Genomic DNA, 21341 nt, shown 5'->3' with positions numbered 1-21341 from the left:
CCTGGGGCTGTTCCAAGGAGAGAGTTTAGACACTGCCCTGTGACTGAGTTGTATTTACTGCGTGTGTCTCTCTGAAATTAGACCATGACCGCAGGATGGTTGTGGGTGCTTGGATGGAGACACGTCTTTCTCAGCCTTCAGAAATGTAAATACCCAAAGGGTGCACTTCAGGCCACAGGCAGCGTTGTTGTAGAGTGTGCAAGTGGAAGAGACATGTTGGGTCATACTAAGTCACAGCAGGATTGTTCTTAACAGAGAGGGTGGTTCTTTGCTCATGTTTTGGCAAATTCAGCATAAGGAGCTAGGAAAGAGATGGAAATCAGGAGGTAAATAAGTTCAAAAGTACTCAGTGCCTCCCTGAAATGCATCTTCCACCTCTCTCATCTTCCTGATATCTTTCAGTTAAAGTGACTTTTGAAATGGGTTTTATTTTTGCCAGATTCAAGTCCAAACCCTTAAAACTGGATAAAGGGAAACTGAAACCATTGCTCTCCTTCAGCTCCTATTTCTGGTAGTTAAAAGCAGAGCAGAGGCATTTGAAAACATTTCCTTCTGACCAAGACCACCAAGATTGCTTTTTTTGCCCCTAATGGGTGTGGAAAAACAAGATGAAAGCAAACACAGCCGTTTTGGATACATTTCCCTCTTGCTTTCATGTGCCACGTGCCTTCGTCCTGCCGGTCATCTTGGACTGGTAGAGCTGTGTTTGCTACTGAGCTCTGCTGATCTGCTGTGTTTAAAAAGCATTAGTAAAAACATAGCAGTCTAATGTTTATTTGAGCCTGCACAATGGGCTTTCATGCGTGTTCAGGATTGCAACAGACTTCTTAGGTTTGTGTTGGGAAATGTCTTCTTGGAAATGCAAAATATCAGCTTGTTGGGTGGTCCCAGAATACCCCAAGTAGTCAAATGTTGTATTAAGGGACTATTTATGAACAGCAAGTGGTTGATTGATGGAGCACAGAACAACATTAGCAGTGCTGTGTGGTGTGTGGACACGCTGGCTAGCAGCACAGAGGGAAAACAGGCTGTAGGTGACTGCAACTGCTCTTGTTTAAGATGCACTACACCCCTGAAGCTGAGTTAACAGATGACAAAGAAACTTCTCCTGGGGTAACACATACAAAGACAGTCTGGGATAAAGTTGACAACAGTTTGAAACACATGCAACGACACAGTCATGCTCGGTGCAGTAACACATGCAATGTCCATTAGAGGAGATGCTGCTCATGCGAGGCTAACGGTGAGCAGGGGTGTGCAGCAAGGACAGGCCAGCTTCTGCTCTTGGTGGTGTTGACACTGGGTCAGGACAAGCCAATGGAGCCAGAGGGGTTGCAGCGGGGTGAAAGCAGTGAGAGGTCAGCCACACAGCTTCACTGCAGCCCTGACCCACTCCGGGTAGGAGAGAGGCTGCATTTCAGAGCTCCAAAGCCCTCATCTCTGCTGGGTCAGTGTTCATCCCCGGTCCCTTTAGGAACAGTTTTACTTCTATCAACAGCACAGTGAGTGGCTCTGGCTTTCTCTCAGTTCAGACATACACCTTTACTTCTTAGTGAGGATATCCTACATGATTCTCCCCAGTTTGGGTGTTGTTTGTTGCAGAGCCTGCTTAGCCAGAGATGTGGAACCTGCAGGAGAACTTGCATGAGAACAGTGGACCACAGGGATGCGGGCACAGCAAACAGGGGAGATCTAATGCATCATTAATTACTGCAGGCAAAATGCAGTCTGGGCCTGGTTTTTCCAGGGAAACAGCTTCTGGGTTGAGTCTCTATTCAGCCAACTAGCAGACTTAACATCGAACATGAACAAGTATCCTTGCAGCTGATGGTTTGAATGGGTGGAAATGCAGGAAAGAAAGGAGAAATCATCCAATATACATACAAGGAAACCCACAGTCCTTTCTTGGCCCTGCTTCTAGATGTTGGCTAAGGCTTGAACCTCACCTTTCTGCCGAGTATTTAAACTACTTTGCTGGTGATTCTGCTGACATGAAAATTAATGAAGCACTGTCTCTTAGCTTAAAAGCATTTAGGCTGGCATCCCAATTGCTAGCTACAGCTCCCCCATTATTCTCCTCTGCATGAAACATTAGAAAGCCCTAATGGGTTTATATGCACGCTTGGCACAGAGTAGCTTTATACCTGCAGTTGCCTGGAAAAATAAGCTGGATAGTTTGATAATTCCCTAGTTGGAAATACTAAGCAGATGTGCCCAAACTTTTAGTTACAGCTCAAATATTTCTGCTGGATCGAGCCATGGTTGTGGCATTTAAATACCACTGTGCTGCCCACGATTGCTCCCCCCTAGAGAGGAGGACTTGCAGTCAGAGCTGTGAAAAGCATCTCTGCTCGGTCTTAAACCAAACCTGGCCTCTTCCTTCTAAAATGCCCAGATGCTCAGCTCTGTGTTGGGAAATGCCTCAGGGAACCACAGATGTGACCACACTCATACAGAGCAGAAAGCAGCAAAAAGCATTTATTTTCTGAGTTCTCCAATTCTGGGGTCTATCCCAGAGACCAGTGACTTGGTGACACTAGTGGAAGGCACTCATTGCTCCTCAGCTTGGGCCTCCCCAGACTGAGCCAGGCATTTCCAGCTTTTCCAGCATTGCCTGCCCTGCTTTCAGCACACAGCATCACCCAGACCCCACTCACAGCCTTTGAAGCCTGTGCGTGACCTTGACAACCAGCTCTGCTCAGGGCTTCATAGCACAAACAGGAAGGTTGGATTTGGCTTTGTATCAGGAATACAGAGGAGATGAAGCTGATCCATGTGGTTTTAATACAAAAATTCAGTGTGGGGAGGCTGGTTTTGGTCTGTGTCTTCTGGGAACCCCATTAAAAGGTTAGGAGCTGCAGGACTGATAAATTATACTACACGTATTTACATAGTAGATAAAGTGGATGAAGGTAGTGACTGTGTCAGAAATATATTCTAGTTTATCTTGAATTTTTACCTTCCTATTTAATGGTACACTGTGTATTTCTGCCTTGAAAACCACATCAAATACTTTTCTGCAGTGTATTCCAACCCCACACCCTATTTGCTCATGTGAGCTGAGTTAACTGGCAAACCCAGGGCCTTCTTTCAGTGCTGAGTTTACTGTAGCCTGTGTCTGAAGGCTGGGCTGCTCTCATGGGACCAGCATCTTGCTGACATATTGGGTCCATGTTTGGGGTAAAGGTTGGACTTGATCTTAAAGGACTTTTCCAACCTAGTTAATTCTGTGACTCTCTGTTGCTGGTGCCTTGAGTGATGCTTGTTGCAGGAGCAGAGAATGTTGAGGCATGCTGACAAGGGCTGGGGGTGTCAACCTGTCCTGTCCCTTCGTGACACTGGCTCCAGATGGGAAACAAGAAACCTGTTGGAAAGGTTTGAGGTAGTGTCTGACAGAGAGATGTGAACTGAAAGGAGCCTTCCTGCCAGGCTCCTGAAAGTACCCCCAAAACAGGCATGTGACAATTCCCCATCCCACCTGCATGGGGTCTGGTGAAGGAGCTGTGTCCTGCTGCAGGGCTGTGTCCTTCATGGAGCATTCCCTCTGCCAGGCTCATGGGTCTGTGCACAGGGTCTAAATCCTGGACCCAGCCTGTAGAGCCTGGGATTTGTACCCAGGGCCTGCTCAGATGGAAGGATCCAGGCGCTGGTAAGCTCTAACCCATCTCCAGGTCTGAGCCCAAGCCTACTATGGCTCAGTGAAGCGTTTCTGTGTCTAGATACCTACAAGATGCCCAAAGACATCAATACACAGAAATACACACAAGGTTATTACACACAGAGGACATTGCAGGCAGGAGACAGGACATAAAGACAAGATGCCAAGCAGACAGAGTGAGTCCACATGTGCTGCTCAGGTACATCTGTTGGCTATGCTGGATTTGACTCTTGTTAACAACCTTAATTCTTCTTCCCCTTTATGATCTCTTCAGGCCAACTGCTAGAAATGGCAACTAAAGCAAAAGCAGGGTTCTCGGCTAAGCTTCCCAATGTAGACTCCTGTGTTCATCCTGTCTCTCACCTGCTCCTCCATATGGGTGACACACACAGCTCTGGGGCACGTGGAAAGCATGTGCAGCATCCCATCCCTGCATGTGCATACAGACATTCCCCCCCGGCCCCAGACACTCTGCCACACACATGGCACCATCCACATTTCACATCTTTCTGAGTCTGCCATATCCATCATCTTCTGAATTACCCAGGAGGTGAAAACTTCTCCCATTCAAATGATAAAAATAATCCATTAAAATGCAAATAATAAACTTCCAAAATGTGTATCAGGGATTTTATTTCACCTTGTTCACGACTAATATTTGGCCACCAACCTGTCCATGCTGAACAGAGGCATGCAGGAGACCTCAGAGCCAGATGATCTGAGGTAACCTCCTGGAAGCCCAGCACATGGCCAAACATTTAGCCTCTCAGTTGCTATATCGGACTTGAGCCCCTTCCAGAAAGCTGTCCTCCTCCCTGTGTGCTCTGCAGTGAAATGTTACAACCTGCATCTGTGCAGTGCCTGGGTCTGAAGTATCTCCTTGACTCTAGCCTTCAAGATAGCTGAATAAAGAGGGGCAATGGAAGAGTGTCCATCACTTTGACAGGGACTGGCTCTTCTTGGTGTCTAAGCACAGGCTGTAATAGGATTTACTTACTATTCAGGAACAGCAGCTGGCTGGGGTTCAGCTATCCCTCCTTACCTGTGCTCCAGCCTATTTTGTTTAAAGATGCTTAAAAATCTTTGTAAATAAGCTTTTTTTTTGCTTATAAGCTTTGAGTTTATCTGAATGTCTTCTTGGGTCAGCACATTGGTGGAGAACTGCTGCACAAGCAGGAAGATTCTTGAGAGCTTGCAACTGATTTCTTTTATTGTGCTGGAAATGCTGCCTTCAGGATTTCCACTTCTAATCCTAGCTGGAACTTTGAACTCAAAAACCAAGATGGGAAAAGGGAAATTAAATTGTATTTGAACTCTTCTACATCTCTGGAGAGACTCAAGGTCGGTTTGCAGCTGGCTGGCTTGATCTAGATTTCATTCTAACCCAGCTACTTAACTCACTACTAGCTAAGATGAAACAGGCTTGGCCTCCACTGTGGCGTCAGGTCACTCTGTCATTAAGGCCCTGTGAGATCATGGTGCAAACAGTAATGCTGAGGTCTCCCATGGCTCTAAAAAAGAGGGCTCCAAGACCAGGAAAGAAGCTGTGAGAGTTGGGTTTCTAGTAGCAAACTATGTAAACTATAGCAAACTAAGTACTATGTCCATAGAGCCAGGCAAAAGACTATTCGATCTAACTGCATTTTTCCCAGCTAGAAATCGATACCTATGGCTTGATATTAAGGAAACAACAAGCTATTTGTCACAGTGGTCCTTACAGGAGATCACACAGGGCAGCACAGTGCTAGGCAAAGAGCCACATGACTGCTGTGGCAAGCAGGACCAAAAGCACTCAAGCCTTATCCCTGACTAAGCTCATCTTTCATCACAGTGGCCAAGCCATGTTCCCTCACTTCTAAAAATGCTTGCCAGCATCTAATGCAGGCTATCCCTGCTCACTAAAACTGGCTGGGAAGTCAGTGTAGTTGGTTTCCTGGCAGTTTCCCTGGGAATACCCACCAGATGCTATAGGCAGCTTGTCCCTGGCAGAGCCTGCCAAGGAGCAGTGGAGGTGAGAAGTAACACGTGAGAACCTCTGGGAAGGTTTAAGTCAGGAAAGGAGCACAAGCTCAGCTGTTTTTCTGGTCTGGTTTGATGGTCCCTACTAGATCGACTAAGGAGGAGATTTCAGCTAAAGGCCTTCTGTTGGACTGTGATGGCCCTGCATTGGGTCAGTATTTCCATGTAGACTGAGTGCAAGGACAAACTGAGTCCCAGCAGCTCCCCCAGCCTGTGATGGGGCAAGCATCTCTTGTAATGGACATCTTCTAGAGAAGAGTTTTCTGGGCAGCCCCATCCTGGGGCTCCATTCCTCTCCCCAGGGCTGTGGGTTTGTTCATGCCCTCATGCAGCATGTTTGTGGCATGCGGGGCCATGCGCTCGGACTCTAAAAAGCATCACAATTATTTTGTCTAAGAAAAGAACTAATAAATCAAATCCACATCCTCAGATGCAAGCGGCACTTTAAGCCACTGGGCTACCCTTGGGACTGGCCTTCATGCACACAGTAAGCACTGAGCTGTTTACTCACTGCATCCCTCAGTCACACCGCAAGCTCCTGCTCGGTGCTTGGGACACCTTTGCCTTGCAGAGCACGACAGAGAGATCTGCTTGGAAGAGGATTTCCTCCCCAGCCAGGTAAACAGGTAATGCTTTACTTAGGGCTTGTAGAGGACAATACCAGGGTGTCGGCAACCCAAGACTTAAGGCACCGTGCCAAAGAGGTAACGAAACAAAACAGCCTCTTGAATCCCATGGAAACAAAACCAAAGGGGAACGAAAGTCTTGCTTTGGGAGCAGGCAGGGCTCAGAAAGATTTGGGTTTGTAATGCAGTCTACCGACCAGACAGGTACATCTCCTTACTCCTGCGCTTTTTCTCCAGGCGTCTGAGGCGCTTCTCCTCCCTCCGCCGGGCCTCTTCTGCCTCCTGGTGCTGACGGCACTTGTGGAAGTTCTCCACCACCACTCCCACAAACATGTTGAGCACGAAGAAGCTGACGATGAGCAGGAAGGAGATGAAGTAGAGAAGCATCCAAGGGTTATGGTTCTGGATGGGCTGAGATGGGGAATTAGAAAACAAAGAGAGAAGTTCAGCCTGGAGAAGAGAAGGCTGCGTGGTGACCTCAGAGCAGCCTTCCAGTATCTGAAGGGGTTCTACAAGGATGTTGGAGAGGGGCTCTTCATCAGAGGCTGTAGTGACAGCACAAGGGGTGATGGGTTCAAACTGAAACAAGGGGAAGATATAAGGAAGAAGCTCTTTACTGTGAGAGTAGTGAGGTGCTGGCACAGGGTTCCCAAAGAAGTTGTGAATGTCCCATCCCTGGCAGTGTTCAGGGTCAGGTCGGACAGAGCCTTGGGTGACATGGTCTAGTGCAAGGTATCCCTGCCCATGGCAGGATGGTTGGAACTGGATGCTCTTAAGGTCCTTTCCAACCCAAACCATTCTATGATTCTATGCTTCTGATTCTAAGTGGCATAGATGTGATGTGTGTAAGTGAGGGTATTGGGGACTCTAGCAGCAAGACATCACAGCACACTGTTGTGGGGAGGAGGAGAGGGCTGAGAGGAGTTAGGAGATTTTTCCTCAGACAGTTTCCTCTCATTCACTTTCTCACTGACTAGAATTGTACTTCTGTTGTAAAAGCCATCCTACCCTCCATAAATGGTCTTACAGATTGAACTGGCATTTATTTCATACAGCTGAAGATAAACCTCAGTGGATGTGCATCATCCCACCTGCGAGATCCATTTAGTTAAATATAGGCTCCACCTTACTTTTATTTAGATGTGGGCTCATGGTTAATGTTTCTCAGTTGTTATGAGATCTTCAGAAGCAGGAGAAAATTAGGTACAAAGTGTTACTGTAGCTACAATTGGGTACTACTCATCAAAGACTCTTGACTTCCCTTGCAAATGCCACATAATACACAAACTTAACAATGTTTCTTTCATAACATTCCTGTTTTTTCCCCATCTCAGGTGAGTTTGCTCTTATTCATCATGCCTTCCATGAAGCTGCTGTGCAATGGCACATGTGGCTCCTCAAGTACTTCTCAAGTACCATCATTCAAATAAAAAACCCCATCAATGCTTGTTTACGTACTACATGGTACTCAATGAAGAGCAGCAAACCTTGGCAGCCCAGCACACAGTCAGTTCCTATAGCTCTGCTCCTTCCTGGGCCTTCAAAACCATCAGAGTCACGCCAGCATGAGACCTGTGAGAGCAACACAGCTGGACTCTGCAGTATACTTACCTGTTGGTCAATACCCACAGCATCCAAACCATCGTACATGATGTTCACCCAGCCGTCTTTGGAGGAGAGGACAAACAAGGACATGAGTGCCTATAACAAAACAAACAGAAAGCTTGGTCTTGCATTTTAGTGCTTAGAAATGAAAATACAACAGACAACACTCAGCAAAACCAATGCACAGCTCAGAACACATCATCTGGCCTGGGGCTGGTGGAGAGATGCAACATATTGTGGATGCTTTTACCTATTTCTCTATCTGGCTTATAAGTGAGCAAACTAGAGCTGTTAAAACTCCTCTCACATACAGGCTGACATATGCTTAGACACATCAGGCTTTCTGGTCACCAGAGCATGTTTAAAAATCAGTATTGCAAGCTGGCTCAGTATTGTAGGGTATTAAAAGGCAATAATATATCCCAGCTCCTTCTCTGAGCTGTCTTGTTTTTCAGCCAGTATATAACACCGTATTTCATTTCAATTGCAAGCATAACAGGTAGAAGTCAAGAGACTAAAAGTGACAGTTGAGGTCCAGACATGAGGGATTGCACATAAAAGCAGTGGCTTTTATAGAACAGTCTCCTATAAATAAGGAACTGTATAATCCTAGGAGGTCTGGCTGCAGGAGGTCAAGAGGTGACCTGATCCATTTTACCCCTTAGGGTTAACCTCCAATAGATGAATGCTTACATTGTTCCTATGATAAAGGTTCCACACCCTCCTCAAGGATACATGTTAAGTGCTCATCCATCAAGAACTGTTACAGAAAATCCCTGCAGTGAGGGCTTTACCTGTCCCAGATTGTCAAAGTTGTACTTCCGCCGAACCCATCTGTAGCGAGCATTGGTGCAGTCAGTCTTCGTAGTGATGTTTTTCACATCAGGACCATCACAGTAGTAGAACTTGCCTTTAAAAAGCTGTATTTGAGAAGCACCAAAAATGAAAAGGAAAAAAAAAAGAGGCTGTGAAAAGTCTATCTCCTGATTTATCTTTCTTTCCCCTAGTAGCTGTTTGTCAAGTTCAAATTCCTTTCCTTCCAGCTCAGATTCCTGTCTTAACATACATGGCAGGAAAACACCTCTGGTGAAACTTCAGGTACTGAGATATTGTTGTGTATCACCTCAGATGCAGATGGAAGATGATGCTGCAAGTCAGCTCTGTCTTGTTGGGATGATGACAATCTTCCCTCTAAGGAAGAGATATTCTATACGTCCTAGCACACAGAGTTAGTAGAGATCTTGGGTGTTTGTGTTTTCCTTCTCCTCCCTCAGGCTTAGCTGATGCTGTGTTGTTCATCAGGGAGGGCTGCTCTTCTAAGAAGCCTCCAGTGAGCAGATGCCAACCCCACCAGCAGTTATTCTACGGCCTGGCTCTTCTTTCCTAACTCCTAACTGAAATCTCCCTTTGGAGGTATTTAAGCTCAGTACTTCCACCTTAACCCTAGGTGGTGAACAAAACAGCTTCTCTTTTGCAGCAGTCACTTACAGATGGCTCTGGGGAGGGAAATACTCTACCTGGACCCCTAAAATCCCAAAGATAATGAAGAAAGCACAGCAGATGAGGACAATATTCCCAATAGGCCTCAAGGACGAGATCAAGGTTTCTACCACCAGCTTCAGACCAGGGGCTCTGCTGATGACTCTGGAAAAAGCAAAACAATAAAGGTTTTAATATCACTGGTTTTCCTCCTCTGCCTGGGCTGCATTAAAGCTGACACAACCCTCCTCTACCTGCTGGCAGCATTCAGAGATGACCAGTGACTGATCTGGACAACCAGAACATTCACAGTCACATCAGATGGAATTAAAGAAGTGTAAGACCTTGTCAGTGGTGTTGGGCAATAGCTTAAGAGTAACAGTGAAGAGAGAATATTCTCTATGGCCAGGATACTGCAGAGGATCCTATTTGCAGGGCTATTTATACCTCAGTGCAGGAAGCTGATCCTCTCTGAGGTCTCTCTGATCCATGCAGAGGGGCACACACCGCACAGGAGCCTGCTTCTTAACACAATGTGTATTAAACAGCTCCACAGTGGTACTAGAGAGCATGTCTTGTCCTCTTACTACAAGCCATAAGTGCTCTCCTGCCCTGCTGGGCTGGGCCCCATGACAGCTTCTCAAACAAAGTCATTTCAGTTTGTTTCCTAATTAGTTCCTGCACTGACTCCTGGCTAACAGCAACTTGTGATCAACAGCTTCACAGCCAAAGGGTCACCCATTAAAGAGCAGCTTGCTGTGAGGCTGTGAGAGCATGGCCCGAAGCAGCTTTTGGGTGTTACGGAGAACAAGTGTTGTGCTTTCCTGGATGAGTGCCTGGAGAATGGCTCTCCCATGGGTGTCTAAGAAATGTGTTTGCACATGGAAGTGTAACCAGCCCAAGCAAGTTCTGGGAAGGGGGTGTTTTGACTGATGAACATCAAAGCTGGTTTTAGGAGGGGCCTGTAGAGGGTATGAGTTCTTGCAGGTAGCCTGAGCTTGCACGTCTAATGATGCTTCCTGCCTGCCAAACACAGAGGAAAGAGGAGAGCTGTATGCTGCAGGGACAAAGCTTTTCAATAGGGACTTGTTTGGCAGCAAATAATGTGGCAGTCTGAACTGCACCTACAAAGTGTGAGAAATGGTCCCTGGAGTAATCCTAAAGGGGGCTGTGTTAAGTGAAGCCATCATGAGAGGTGATGAATTCCTCTCTATTAATAGGATCTGGCCTACTTATTCTCAAAGACCAATTTCCTTTTTTCCCCTTAGGCTTACTTATTGCCCATGGCCTGATTTCTGTTCCTAGTTATGTGTTAGGTGCCTTGAGGTGCTGCCAGGCCAGAGCTTGCCTAGACTCCTGGTGAGCCAGCACTGCAAGGCGACTCTGATGCCACCATAAGAACAGAGCATGGGAGCAAGAGGGGAGGCAAATGCTCACAAAGTCACTTGTCACTAAGGAAATATAGAGCAGCAGATAAGCAGCTGTTGTTCTTATAGTCATGGGCCCAAACAAGATTACTCTCATAAGCAAGCCTATCTCTGGAGGTGCCTATCTTACTTCCCCTGGAATTTAATGAAAAAGACTTGTATTGCTTGCCAAGCAGGACAGAAACAGAACAGGAGCCATGAGCTCATAAAAATCCCCCAAGCATTAATGCTCTTTGTTACTGCACAATAGTAAACAAAATACCAATTCTCTTTATTCCTTTTCTCACCTATTGAAAGCATCTCCCCTTCCTCCAGCTTGCTGAGAGTTGGATTGTTCTGCAGTAATGGGAGAGCAGGTAGAGATGCTGGAGCTTATCAAATTATTGCCAGTACCTGTTCAGTTGTAAATTCTCTCCCAGCCAACGTGACCTCTTTGCCTGGGGATGACTTGAATAACAAGGAGCCAGACTGATTTGTAAAATGGTGATAAAAACGCAGCATGGAGGAGGCATTCACAGCACTAACTGCCTGAGTATGATAACATGTCTGACTCCAAACTTCATTTGCTCTTTCCCATGCTGGAGGAGATGCATTATAATTCATTTCTCTGTTTCCAAACAGTTTCACTAGTTCAGAGCTCCCCAAATGCTTCTGCCCATAACTGTGTTCAGCTTTTTGTGTTATGAAGCAAGACCTTGAGAGATCATGTGCATTTATAAACTCTTTGGTCTCTCAACACAAAGCAACTCAGTACTCTCCCAGTGAATGTACCTGAGAGGTCTCAAGGTCCTCAGAAGTCTCAAAACACGAAGGACACCCAGGATCTTTGCTCCGCCTGCTGATGCCATGGAGACAATAATGTCAATGATAGATACAAAGACCAGGACTCCATCCAGGACATTCCAGCTGCTCTGCAGATAGGTGTTCTCCCCAGAGAAAAAGCCAAGAGCTACCACCTGCAGCCAGGAGAAGAGACATTTAAATCTTCACCCAGATCATAACTATGTCATGTTCTGGTCTTTGCCAGGCTTTGCTATGAAGACGCAATTACCTTAACCATCATTTCAGCCACAAAGATTGCAGTGAAGATGTAATTAGAAACACTTAGGAACATCCTCTCCTGTAAAACACAGAGCAAGAAAAAGAGGCAAGTTATTTAAAGAGGTTAGAAAACAACAAACATCTTTCACCGTTGCAGGGTCTTGCCTACACAAGGATGCTGGATCAAGGAGGAAAATGACTTCGGTACTCACTGTGCTGTGTGGGTCTATGTCTGGTCGCTCCAGTGCTATAGTGATGCAGTTGAGAAATATGAAGACCAGCACCACATGATCAAACATTTTATGGGCAATGACCTTCTGGCACATCACTCGGAACCTGCAGACACAGTGGGGAGCAAAACATGCTTCAGATGTTTGGGTGAGCAAGAGATTCCCACCTGAATGGCACACCCTCAAAAGGCTTCAGCACCTGTGCCATCAGCATCAGTCCAGGTAGTGAGCACTCCACAAGTTACAGCCACTATTATCAGTGCAGTAAACCAGATGTAATAACTATTATTAATGCTGGTTAAACCACCCCTCTTCTTAGACAACCATGGAGTGAGCCATGCAACAATTCTGCACACATGTAACAGAAAAAAGTTACCTAAAAAGCAGGAATTGGGTTTCTAAACCTCTCAGTGCTTCTGCATCAGAGAGGGAATTTCTCAAGGGAAGGCTGGCTAGAAATGTAATATTCCATTACCACAAAAACCTGGTGGGCTGGTATTTCACTGGATTTCTTACCGATTCTGTGGGGAAAACACATAGAGGGACCAGTCTTCATGAGTCTTGCACCACTGTGGTTTGTAGGGCTCCAGGGCTTTACGAATCCGGTAGCAGTAACTCTGGAAAGAAAAGAAGAAACACCTTTTCTTCCTCTTTTATTTTCCTGCCTCCTTAACTTTCACAGTCCTTTAGTGAAAGAGGGCAGTGCATGGCATTTCATGGTGCCAGAAAGAAGTCATGGCTTTTAGGACAGCTGTGGCAGGTGCTGTCACATTTGTCCAACAAAACAGCAAGGAAAGGGGTGAAAGAAAGGGGCTGCTGTGCAGTGAGATACGAACATGTCAGAGCAAGACTTCTAGGCAGGAATCACTTTGAGATCCAAAGTTCTGTCAAAACCAAAACAGCCTCAAGCAACCAAAAAGTCAAGTGGGAAACCTTCAGGTGTTTGGGATGCCAAACAGCTCTTGTGAGCAAAGACATTAGCTAGCTGCTGTTCCCACAGGTCATTTTTGAAGGCATCTCACACCAGTGGGATAAACACAATCAGTTCAAAAACTAGGCAAATATATGCACATTCCCTTGCAGTTTTACCTTGTAAGAGACAACTACTATGGAACAGCCCATCTCATTAGCTTAGAAAAAAAACCCCTTTGGGAAGTGGAGGTCCATCCCATGGATCTGGACTCAAGTTGTCTGCACCAGCCTTAAGGCAGTAACACATTTCCAAGCTGGATTTTCAATCCTTCCTGGAGTGGAAATGCAGCTTAACACATGAACATCCAATTTCCCCCTCAACTCACATCCTCCATGTCATCCTCATAGTCCATAGCGTCCTCCTTGTGACCATCCACACGCAGGAAGAACTCACTGGGGACATGAACCATTTTGCCATTGCAGTCTTGGTACTCAGGAGGCAGAACAGCCACGGGGCTGATGCTGAGTGAGTGGCGCATGGTGGGCAACTGGAGCAGCTCTGGCAAGTCCAGGGAGCTGCGGTAATCCAGGGACTCTGCCCGGCGGTGCAGCGAGGGTCTGCTCACTGTGCTGGACTTGGCATCATCAGAGTCATCATCTGTGCTGCCTTTCCCCTCCCCAGAGAGCAAGGACTCTCTTTCTCCTGACTGGTTCTTCTTCTTGAGGCTTGGGGCTCTGCCCAGGCTATTCCAGCTTGAGCGTCGGCTTCCCCAGTTGCTGCTGGTGCCCCAGTTGGTGCAAGGGGAACTGCGGAGGCTGGACTGAGAGAGAAGAAAGACATTTGAGGGTTTGTTTGCAGGAGAAAACCAAAGCATATGACATTTTGAAGACCCTTCTTGTTGCAAGTCATGTCTTCCCCTTCCAGCTTTCCTCACTGCTCTGATTTCATCATGCCTTGAGATGGGAGCCAAGTACCCAGCTAAGCCCACACTGAATGCTCTGAGCTACACCTGTAGCACAGCTCCAACCCTCTGTGCTGTGTGACTTCCTATTGTCCTGGCAACATGAACTGCACATAAAAACTGGACCCAGAGGCACTATTGCTGAAGTGGCATTTTCTTTCCTCACGTTCAAGTGGTTTCAGCCCACAACTTCCCTGGCTTCCAAAGGGGCTCTGGTACCTGACACTCAAATGTCTGTTGGAAATTGTGCCCCTATTTGTATTACTTTCCCTTCAATTTGCTGCATAGGAGGTGGAAAAATGTTTCCCTTACAACCAATTTCTGGCACTTTGGCTGACAGGTAGTTGCCAGGATGAGAGCACTTCAGGTCAGAGCAGAAAAGCTAGAAGGAAAGCTCTTTTCCCCTCCATGGCTTCCTCCCAGCATAAAAGAAGGCAAACTGCCTTCCTCCTCCTGCTCAGTGTTGGCCAGCTCTCCTCTGACTGCTTCATCATCCTTTGGCTGGTGGCATTGATGTGCTCTCAGAGAAAGGATTCAAATGATGAACAACTCTCTCCAGCAACTCACAATCCCATGAAACCCCAAGGCAAACAACAGTCATCTCTATTTTCTTTTCAAAAGCATTACCTTGACTAAGCAGCTTACCAAAGGGGATAGTGGCTCTGTCTCTGCGTGAAGTGCTTTCACAGTCTGCTGCCTTGATTTGAACATGATATTGCAGTTACAGAGCAGAGGAATGAGATAGATAAGCAGCAGCAAAAATCCACTTTGTCTATTAACTCTTCTCCCTCTGTTTTCATAGAGCTGCCCTCCTGCTCCCCTATTGCAGGCAAAATGCAACCAGTTGCCAAAGCAGTCAGCTCCAGCCAGATCTCTGCTCCATGAGCTGTGCCTGGCAGCAGTCTGTCAGCTCATACCTCTGTTTCCCCTCCAATAGGGCTCTTGTACTGTAACTGGAGCTCAGCTGCTGTGTTGATAAGGACAGATGCTTCATTTCCCTTGCCACAAGATGGGTTCAAGATGCAACCCTCAAATACTGTGAGGGAAAACAGGCCTCATCCTCACATGAACACCTGACAGCTTCTCCAAGACACTACAAAATGGCCAGCAGGCAAAAGATGCTTGCTCCTCCTCAGAGGAGTTTGCTGGAATAACTGTATAAACTTAAGGCTTGTCTCAGGCTGTCTCTCTCTCAGGTGGCTTGGCATAGACTTCCAATGAGATACTAGGCAGGAAAACACTGAATCCCAGTACATTCCAATCTCCTCTTTTCATATACTCACTGTGCTTGACGGTTACGTTGTCACTATGCTGCCCCAGCACAGCACACCCATTCATTTCTCCCTCTTGTATCTGCTCTCCTCCTGCCTTTAAGCATCCTTCTCACCTCTATCACCATCCTTTTCATTTTCCAGCAACATGCGTGTGCACATCATCTGTGCTGCTTGCAAGCCCTTGAGGGAGAGCTGTTAGCAACAGGAACCTACCAAGGACTTCTGGTCGTAGCTCAAGGGCTCTAAGGAGGCGTTACTCCCTCTTCTTGAATCCACAAAAGTGTGCACTGAATCCATGTGTGGGGAACACTTCGGTGTGGGCATTGGTGTGGCAGCAGTGCGCATGATGATAGGAGGGGGCATGCTTCCCCTGCCCTCCAGGTGTCCATTTGGGGTGACAGCAAGTGAATACATCTTCATCTCTGGAGAGAAGGGGAGAGAGGAGAAGAGATGAATGCTCAGCTACAGAAATCACTCTTCAAAATGGACATTGTTCCTTGGGTCTTCTAGGAACTCTGCCAAATGGAGATAGAATGTTGTGGGCAATACGATCACTTTCACCATGTTGAAAGGCATAATGTAAATGTCATAACCTTTTAAGAGGCCTTCAGCCCTGCCTGGACTTGGAACCCATCGTGCCCTTCAAAGGAAGCTGCATTTGCTCACTATTTCTTGGGATTTAGAGAGCGGAGTTACAGTCTGGGGAGACTGGGAGAGAGCTTCCAGGGAAAGGATATTGAAGACTGGCTAAATTCACAATGGGAAGTTAATCTCCTTGTCATACAGCCTTGCACAGAGGTTTTAATGCAGTTCTGATGTGCTCCAAGTTCTTGCAGGGGGACGGCACTAAGTGACCATTAGTCATTGTCTTTAGTCATCTGTTCAGGGGACAGGAAATGGAAGTTGCTTTTACACATCCATTTGTCTAGAAGAGTAAACCTCCTGTAACAGAGAAATCTAATGGCACATCCCGTGGTAATTGCAAAAAGCATCTATTTTAGCTGTATGGCAACTACAGGCTGCAAAAATAGTATTCACACTCAAGACAAACCAGACATAACACCTCCAGTGCCATAATACTCAAACCCAAAAGCTTAATCTCAAACACAAAACTAAAGTTGACCCAGCTCCTGTTTTACTGGATTCAGTGGGTTGTGGTTTAATAAGTTCAGGATCAGTCTTAAGGAGGGGGAAGGATGGAAGTGTTCGTGCCCAACAGGAGGGAAGTACAAATCAACAGTGAGAAATCCAAGTGAGTGCATTACCCCTGCTCTTTTTCTTCCACTGCCTGCTTTTGTAACTCACTGTGCTTCTATTGTATCATCTGTTTTGTTGCTGGCTTGGGCACAAATACCTGATCTGCACTACAGAAATCTGTGGGAACACTGCCATCCACTTTGAGGGCTGGAAGATCCAGCTCAAAATATGCTAATCTGCAATACATGTTCCTCTTGCCAGAGTATCTATTTACAGACCAACAGCATTATGATAGAATTGTTAATGTCTTCATGCTGTTTAGTCACTGGTTGGCACTTGTGAGGCTTGTGGAGACACCCAGTTACTCATGGAATTTTGGTTGATGGCAAGTTCAGCCCTGTCTTCTATCCCTGTGTTACCTGAGAAGAGGTGACAATATTTCTTTCCCCTAGAACTCTCTTCTTACTTGAAGCTGTTCAGCCAGTAGCTGGTGCAAAGCTGGCACATAGCTAGTGCTGTGGGTTCCTTGCCAGCTGTTTGCACTGGACATTCATTTGGTCACTTGTGTTTGGAATGTGTTGCTTCATCTGCAGGCTAAGCAGCTCCATCACTTTGCTGTGATCCAGCTCTGTCTCAGCTTCCCCAGCAAATTACTTCTGCCCCTTCCTCAGCTGAATTCCATCTGTTCACCACAATCAATATAATTTCCTTAGCTGAAATGAATCCTGGTCTAGAAGCACTTAAAGTAACCCTAACAAGAGCGCAAACTGAGAATCAAAGTACAGAGGAGCTAAACTGGCTCCTGTTCACCATCAATACTATTCAGTTTGTGTTCCCTTACTGTCCCCTATCTGGTTGTAAACTCTACAGAGTGAATGCTGTCACCTACCATTGCATGTTTATAGTACAATTGGCCTTACCTCAAATCAATCGCCAGGCCCTCCTGTAACACAAATGAACAGTAACATTCCCATCAATCAAACCTCACCTAAATGCATTTGTATGAGAAACCAAAAATAACAGATGAGAACATGATTGATTATAAAAGCTGCTGAGAAGTAGTGTGTGACTATCGCTGTCAGCAAAGCATTCTGTGGGAATGATATAGAAGAAATGAGGAGACATAGCTAAATATTCCAGTGTAATTTAAATTAGGAAAACAGCTGTTTGAAGGAAATCTCCATGCTCATTTAGCTTCCCTACACTTTTTGCATGTTAAAAGCTGCTCTCTTAACACAGCTATTAGATCTACTGCCAAATAAAATGAATTCTTCCACTTCTCCCTGTTGATGACTGTGGAAGCAGAGTTGTAGCTCTCAGATTCACAGAAAAACACAGAGACAAAAGCCTACCTGTTGCTCGGAGGTCTTTCAGTTTCTCGAAATCATCATCAAAGTTGGCAGATGTCTTGTCCTCATCTGTGTCTGACCTATTGGCATCACCCTGCAGAGAGGAGAAGGATAATTAACAGACCTTCTTCATTTAAGCTTCAGCACAAAGACCATTTGGGTTACTTGGCAGCTCAGAGATACCTCAGCTCCCCATGGTCATTTAAAGTGTGGCCCCAAGAACCAGGAGGGCAGAATGCTAAATTCCCTCTGGCGCTCCTTAGGGAATGACCCCAGGTAAGTCCCTTCTTGTTTTGATTCATTTTCATACTTGGACAGAAAGGATGATGTTGTAACTCCTGTTCTTGCACTGTTGTTGTATTTCCTACATTGTGCAGAGTATCCCAAGGGAGAACTTGCAAGTGCAGCTAAGAAAAACAGGCATTGTGAGGTTCCATATATGCACTCTCCATGATCTCAGCTGAGAGCACTTATGTTTTAATGTCAAAAGATGGTGAAGGGTTTTTCTTCTTTATTTGACAGCACTGTAAAGTTGACTTAGAGCTGAAAACCCAGCCCTGATTTGTTTCTTTATGCTGGCTGGCAATGGAGATAGTATTGGGAAATCTCTTGGCAACACTGAAGCTAAGGCAGAAGGGAGTGAGGCCAGCTTGCCTGGCAGTACAGCATCATCTCAGGACAGAGAGCAACCAAGCACCCTCAGAAAGGCTTTTCTCCTGGAAGTCCAGCTATTTTTTCCCTTCCACATCTACCTCTGCTACTGCAAATGATCAGCCTAAATAATGTAAAAGCCTGAGACAGAAGAGCTATAGTCAGGTTCTCCTCTGCTGGGGGAGATCTGCAGAGAGGAGAGGTTCCAGCAGGCTGTCAGCATGACTCTGGCTTGATCCATCGAGACTGCAGGAAAGCTGTGCAAATTGAGAGCAAATAGTTGGATTAAAGGAGCTGATCCCCCAAAAAGGAGCACAGCTCCTCAGCTGATGCTTGAACAACTCCTCAGGGTTCCTAGACACATGGTGCTGAAGTGGCAGTGAACTTCGTTTCAGCTCTGATGTATTGCTAACTGGTGCAGCCAGCCAGGGTGACTGGAAGGCTTAAGCTCCCTCAGTCATCTTCTCTGGTTTGGAACATAAGCACTAGTGCAGAGTAGATGAAAGATCTGCACAGTTTTGGAAGGTTTCTCTGCTTTTCTATGCTCTGACACAGATTTCAAAGGACATGGGAACAATGTAAGCACAAATATGCAATTATGGTCCTGTTTGAAGTCTGGCTGCTTTTTGTACTAAGCACAAACGTACTAGAAATGGTTTTGTGGTCATTTAAGCCTATTCTCTTCTAGGGATCCTCCTGCCAAACTTGCTCCACAGGCAGATCAGAACCTGAGATCAAGCTGAGACTGTGTACTGTGATTCACAGTCCAATCTCTAGTGTTCTTTTTGAGATGCTGTTGATGGTTTAGAGCTTGGAGCAGCTCTAATGTGCACCCTCTTAGCTGCAAAAGCCTCCCAGGAGTCACTCTTCACCTGAGTAAAAGAAACACCTGAGGAAAGGGAGAAGAAGTAAGTGCCATATCAGTGTCTTCCAGAACTTCTAAGAGCATCACCCTATAAGAAGATAAAATCAAAAGGATCAAACCAAGAATTTCTGCCATATTCCCCACATCCCAACAGAACCAGGCAAATGGAAACCCAGCTCCATTGATACTTCTTCCTGGGAGTTGTCCAAGGAGACTGTAAACATCTTTGGTTTACAACCAAGCTAAGTTATACGTTTATAAGTACAACACTTGAACTGAACCCTGGTAACTGAAACACAGCCCTGAGAAGGGTTTTCTGTAGCACAGCTAATACCTCACTATGAGACAACTGACAAAGCCTATAAGCTTCATGTTAAGATCCATAATAAATGGAAGTGGAGAGCAAAATGTGCCCTGCAAATGCCATGCTTGTGGTTGCTGGCCTTTTCAGAGGCAGCAGTGAGTGAATAATACAAGCTTTGAAAAGTACTGCTTACACACGTTTAAATCATGGGCTGTAACAGCTCCAAAAGGAGCCATTAAGCTTGAGCAAGAAAACGACAGCTATTGAGCAAGGTCTGTAATCATACACTCAGAGGGTATTGCATGAGGCTGCTCATTTCTGCCTTCACATTAGCAGGTGATCCAGCCTCCAAGAGGGCAAGTAAGAAGTGGGTTCTGTACTGTACAGAGACATGCAAGCTGCCAGGTTGCAGAGGGGAGAGCACTTTCTTCTGCCTTAAAGCAATCAGGAAAGGATGCAAACTGCTGGATGGGGGCTCTCTGTGCCTCAATGTAGGATTGCTCGAGCAGGAGCTCAAGCTGACAGTTTCCAGTCCCTCAGGTCACACACAGACTGGTTATTGTCTGTTTGGATATCCCTGCCTTGTCCTCTATTTGCCCCCAGATTTGCTGGTTGGTGGAATCTGAGGGTATCTGGCATATCTGGCCACTGAATACTCTGAGCTACTATATGGCTTATGGTATGTTAAGCATATGTATTGGTTCTTTCTACATCCAGTTTAGGAAAATCTATTACTTTAGCACATCTTTAGTCTTCTGCAGCCTAGCAGGACTGAGTCTGAGCACAACCACTCTGAATACAGATAACAATGCTCCTAGAGGAAAATCCTTTCTAGGTTGGAAGATGGCAACTACCGCAGAGCCTGTACAAATAGTGGCAATTCCTTTGCTTTGGTCTTACTCAGTTGGCAGCTAAAATGTCCACCTCCATCTGCCACAGGCTGCACTAGAACCAGATGTAAAGGTGCTATAGTATCCAGAGTAAAGCTGGGAGATACTGAGATCAGTGACACTGAGAAAAATGACAGCAATTTGAAAACAAGCAGTTTCAGCACAAGCTCTAGTCACCCACACATGGAATACAGGCTTGTTCTTGGAAAAAGACCTTCTTGTCTTCCTGGCAAGCTGTGTTGGATCTTCAGGGCATGGAATGCGTTGTACAAGACATTCAAATGCCCACTAATGCAGTGCAGAGCTGCTTATTTTGAAAGCAATGAGCTTTGTGTCTTCTACTTGTGTCTTCTCTGTGTGTGCAAGTGGCGTCCATGAAAGCACCCTGAGTGACATAAAGCAGGGTTGCTGTTTCCATACTGTGGCTTGGCTCCTGTTGTTTCAATTAGTTTTCCTCTGTTAGTGCTGTGAGCAACCTGGAGGGATGTTTTAATAAGGAATCTCTACATACATCCTTGAAAGACATAAATGTGACTGTGTTGGCTTGAAGGAATGTTTGGTCTATGAATATTTCAATGCTATTCCATGGTCAGTGAAGTTTGGTCGCAATGTGATGAGGTTGGTTTAAGTGTGATCTAAACCCTGCAGATGAGAGCATGACACCAATTCTGGGGGAAAAATGACAAGTAGAAATAAAATGTCCTATAAAGATAATTTCTTTCTCCTCTTTCCCTTGGGAGCCAAAGCAGTGAAAACTGAAGCAATTTTCTCATTTCCTTTCTGAGTCTGTGTCTCTGAAGCCAATCTGGCACTGAGCAAACTTGCCCCTCTTGATGGTTGAGGAAATAAAGA

At 45.9% G+C, this 21341-nt stretch overlaps 1 protein-coding gene across 1 annotated transcript in view; it reads right to left on the bottom strand.

Annotated features, from left to right (window-relative positions):
- The window catches only part of CACNA1H (calcium voltage-gated channel subunit alpha1 H), a 225953-nt gene that overhangs the window by 21756 nt on the left and 182856 nt on the right, over window positions 1–21341 (bottom strand). Inside the window, exons 14-24 of the mRNA XM_034065342.1 lie at window positions 17783–17873; window positions 15447–15655; window positions 13384–13818; window positions 12602–12702; window positions 12068–12191; window positions 11866–11934; window positions 11586–11770; window positions 9426–9552; window positions 8703–8828; window positions 7915–8004; window positions 6522–6714 (exon numbers count right to left, since the gene is read on the bottom strand). Of these exons, the coding sequence (XP_033921233.1) occupies window positions 6522–6714; window positions 7915–8004; window positions 8703–8828; window positions 9426–9552; window positions 11586–11770; window positions 11866–11934; window positions 12068–12191; window positions 12602–12702; window positions 13384–13818; window positions 15447–15655; window positions 17783–17873 (1750 nt within the window). The remainder of the gene's footprint in view (window positions 1–6521; window positions 6715–7914; window positions 8005–8702; window positions 8829–9425; window positions 9553–11585; window positions 11771–11865; window positions 11935–12067; window positions 12192–12601; window positions 12703–13383; window positions 13819–15446; window positions 15656–17782; window positions 17874–21341) is intronic.

Source organism: Melopsittacus undulatus, chromosome 8, assembly GCF_012275295.1.
Source record: "Melopsittacus undulatus isolate bMelUnd1 chromosome 8, bMelUnd1.mat.Z, whole genome shotgun sequence".
NCBI classification, from domain to species: Eukaryota; Metazoa; Chordata; class Aves; order Psittaciformes; family Psittaculidae; genus Melopsittacus; species Melopsittacus undulatus.
This window is presented reverse-complemented; position numbering and strand designations above follow the sequence as displayed.